At 52.1% G+C, this 4,304-nt stretch overlaps 1 protein-coding gene across 1 annotated transcript; it reads right to left on the reverse strand.

Moving 5' to 3' along the window:
• Positions 1 to 1,207: 1,207 nt before the first annotated feature.
• CHC_T00004816001 (hypothetical protein) lies at positions 1,208 to 1,384 on the reverse strand. The gene has a single exon (XM_005716532.1). It carries the CDS (start codon positions 1,382 to 1,384, stop codon positions 1,208 to 1,210), a length of 177 nt encoding a protein of 58 aa, XP_005716589.1.
• Between the last annotated feature and the right edge of the window lie 2,920 nt (positions 1,385 to 4,304).

Consider the following 4,304-nt stretch of genomic DNA (forward strand, 5'->3'; position numbering starts at 1 on the left):
TGTCTTCGAGCTTTTCACTGTTTTTGTCCATTTCAGTCGTCTCATCATTCTCACTTGACCGAAGAGGCGTCCTCGCTGAGTCACCCGTTTGCAAACTGCCTGCATTCGGGCCGATCGCGAGAGACAACTTGTATGGGCGATATCGTTACCTTTTCTCATGCTGTTTCCGCTTCCATTCAGCAATATATCCACAGACATTTTCCCAACTGCACTGTCTCCCCCAGCTATCCACTTGGGAAGCGCAGATTTCTTTGGTACTCTGAAATGAAAAGCCCTTCGCTCCCCGCATTCAAGAGATGCCGTACTGCGTGATGACCTTCGACCTTCGATGCCCATCTATGCCGAAAGGGCGCTCGGGAATGCTTCCAGAACTATTTCAGACGAGAGCTTAAATTCTACAGTTGACTTTTCTTCTCGAAGTCCCTCAAGTAGATCGACCCGGTCGTGGCGCAGGTACGCAGTCACAGAGTATTCGCCTTTCGTCAGAGTGCGAGTTTGCGGGTAGATATCGGAGGCGAAGAGAAACTGGTTGTTCTTGTCATGCACGAAAACAAACGGGCCTCTGTCAATCTCGCCTTTATAGACAGTCCGATTCAAACCTGGGAATATCAATTTTACAGACGAGGAAGAATCGAAAACCTCAAACTTGTACTCCAGTTGCAACTGAGAGATGACGTCGACTTCTGGGAACACGTCTCTTCCGCCCAGTGTGCGGATCTTCCCGTTGCTAGGGACATAGACACGTTGAACATGTGTTAAGCTCCCGCGTGGAGTGTACCCAGATATTAATGTCAGGCAATTGTCTGGGGAAGAATGGCACACATCTGACCGCTTCGACACGAGGAAAGCAAGATGCCCCTGTGGAAGCATGCACCATGTTTGGATTGGGAACGACACCCCCAAAAAGCGCACACTGTGCAGATAAGTCTGCGCAGTGCTTGCGCAAACTTATCTGTACAATGTGCGTGACGAAGTTCCTTGCGTCAGCGCGCCCTGACACAACGCTAGGGTGAGGCGCGTCATGGCGTTTTTATCCACGCCTTTGAATTGCCAGCGCTCGCAGCAGGCCCTTGCTCGTCACTGGTTGTTATTCTATTGAAGGGGACGGGGTTGGAGCATTGCACCATTTCGCGCTTTTCGTTCAACGAAAGGCGCGTGAAGCATTAATTTCAAGGCAGGTGTCGGACGCATTACTCTAAAAGACGCCTTACATACGCGTGCACATTTCTGATTGTTTCGTCGCTGCAGATATGGAAACGGGGTCCTTCAATTTTCGCATCGGAGGAATATTCGCAAGCCGAAGAGTCTTCGCAAACTCTTCTGCCGAGCCTTTCATTGGACGAGGGTTGGCTCGTTTATCTGCCACTGGGGTACTGCCACACATCACACGTGTACACTTGTCTAACTCAAGTGACCGCGTCTGGATTTTTCAAAGCAGCCTTATTATATAAGGCGACCCTCCCCCCTGGAATACGGAAGACGGGTTCGTGGAAGCGGAGGGAAGCCGGATCAAACGCATCCAAAATCTCGACGCAGCTGCTGGCAGCTGCGTTGGCACCAACCAATCTGGGCCAATCTGGTCCAACCTCAGCCAACAACTAGCACGACCCACTGACTTAACACCACCCTTGTTTGCCATGTTCGACTGCACTAACCCCACGGCCCGTCGCCTCGCCCGCACCTGCTTTCTCCTCGTCTCAACTCTCACACTCTCGCTCACCGAACACTCGTCCGAAGCCATGCCGCTGCCCTCACCCGCACCGCCTAGCCTTCCAGCCCTGCCGACTGCAGACCCCAATCACGAGCTACCGTGGGAATCCAACTATTCCTTTCTCGCAGCAGCTTTGAATCCGCAAAAAGCTTACGAAGATAATGCAGATTGAGTACCAAGTTGCCTTTTTGAACTGGCGTTTTTGGTTTCCAAGTTATTTTACATGCGGTTTTAAGGTGGTTTAAAAAAGCGTCTTTTCCATACATATCTAAACACAACCAGGAAGAACAAGCAATTCTCACCAAGTTCTTTCTGGCCCCATGTCAGAAGTCAAGTACGGTGGCGCGGGTATCTTTTTCTGTCTTGTCGAGGAAGCGGAAGTCAAAAAAAAAATAGGTCGCATAATGTCCTCATTTGAGGACAATGGTCCGATAGACACTAGCCTAGCCTAACAAGGCGACCCTCCCCCCTGGAATATGGAAGAAGGGTTCGTGGAAGTGGAAGGGAGCCGGATCAAACGTATCCAAAATCTCGACGCAGCTGCCAACCAAAGCGAACGCCATTTATCCATGCCCAAACGATACTGGTCAGCTAACAACGAATTTAGCAAATCTCGTGGAAAACCGACACAGAACTCCATGCACGTCCAGAAAAACATTTATAAAGTAGATGGGTGTGCTGAGGTCGGGGCACACAGCATCAACAAATAGAAACAAAAAAATAGACCTACTCATTGAGCTCAGGGACATGACGTCTGAACGTCTCGTGGCCTAGACTGTGCTCGACGGAAGTAACTCGGCGGTTGATGGAAGAAAGGGTCTCTTCGACAATGGAGTGCGCACCTCTACTGGCATCCTCCGCCCTTGTCGAATGCGCCATAGCCAGCGGAAGGACGTGGTTGTCTGGCGAGGTTGAGGAGTGAAGGAGGTCCGTGGGACAATTGCAACACCAATTAATGACCCATCGGACGAGGTAGACGACGTTGACAATTACGACCATACACAAGGCGAGAAAGGAATAGTTGGATTCCCACGGTAGGTCGTGATTGGGGTCTGCAGTCGGCAGGGCTGGAAGGCTAGGCGGTGCGGGTGAGGGCAGCGGCATGGCTTCGGACGAGTGTGCGGTGAGCGAGAGTGTGAGAGTTGAGACGAAGAGAAAGCAAGTGCGGGCGAGGCGACGGGGCGTGGGGTTAGTGCAGTCGAACATGGCAAACAAGGGTGGTGTTCAGTCAGTGGGTCGTGCTGCTTGTCGGTTGAGGTTGGATGAAGCGTGTCGAGGACGGTGAAGATGACCGACTGAAGACTGAAGAGAAGGAAGCAACTACATTGCTCCGGGTAATTTAAATAGGACGGGTGGGACGGGTGATTCGGGTGGGGCGGGTGGGAGGGGGGGTGGGGGGAGGTTGATGTGAAGTTTCGAAGTAAGCAGACGGAGCTCCTCGAGAACGCCCTGGGCAGTAGAAAAGCAACTGCCAGCGGGTTGCCTCCCGCTGGCAGTCGGAGTTTGTTACTCCCCCCCGTCACAAGCTCTACCGATTTTTACGGCAATGGGTGCCGCTGCCATGATAAATTTATTTGGTTTTCTTATTTTCTTATTTTCTAGCTCACGTGACCTTTTGCTGTCGATCCCACCATGATGGGTCATGGGACGCGGCGGGAGGTGGTCATGACTCATGACTCGACATGAGACGCGGCGGAATGTGATGATGCCCCTGGCCCGCTGCATGCGCATTGTTTCAAATAATTTGCATGTCCGAGCTATTTGGCGTTGACTAAAATCTACCCTTCGAAGGGTAGGGCAACCATGCATTAAACCTGTGTGTGTATTTTGTGTGTATTTTGGCGTTGACCAAAAATCTAGAGCAACCATGCACTAAACCTGTGTGAACTGGAGACCGATGACTCCAGGTTTTTACTCGTCGTCGCTCGTTGGTTAAGTGTGTTGCATGCGGGACAGACTGTCCTATGCACAGTACAGTATTCGTCATGTGATATGTGATATGTGATATTCATCCACCGATTCAATAGGGAGTTTATCCCAGAGATGATTCGGCCTCCGCATAGCAGGGATGACATAGCAGGGATGATTTTTCAGAGGTGACCGGCCGTTCTCGCGATGACGTGACCGCCGTATCTCGCATTCATCGGCGGGCATCGGCTATGTCGATCGTCGACCTACAGCCATTGCAGCATTGTATTATAGCAGGTTCTGACCCCGTTACAGCTGTGTGCAGTGCACAATCCTAGTATGATAAACGCCGGAAGACGCCTACAATTGTTAGATTTCCCACATTGCCGATTTCCCAAAGTGTGAAGACGCCTACAGTACACAACTGTAGTCTCGCATTTCCCGTACAGCAAGCGTACGCATTTCCCGTTTACCCTTGGGTACGGGAAATGCGAGACTACAGTTGTGTACTGTACTTGTACGGTAGGTATTGAGGCCGCGCCGCGCCCGCGCCCCGCACGCTGCCGCCCGCCGCCCTGCACAGCCAATCGCCGCGCGCCATCTGCGCTCTCGAGATCGCCACCCGCGAGACCTTCCCCGCCCCCGCCTCGCCCTTTTCCTTCTCCCCCACGCTCCCCCCTCTGCC

The sequence above is a fragment of the Chondrus crispus genome, genomic scaffold (genome assembly GCF_000350225.1).
Source record: "Chondrus crispus Stackhouse genomic scaffold, scaffold_25, whole genome shotgun sequence".
Classification (NCBI taxonomy): domain Eukaryota; phylum Rhodophyta; class Florideophyceae; order Gigartinales; family Gigartinaceae; genus Chondrus; species Chondrus crispus.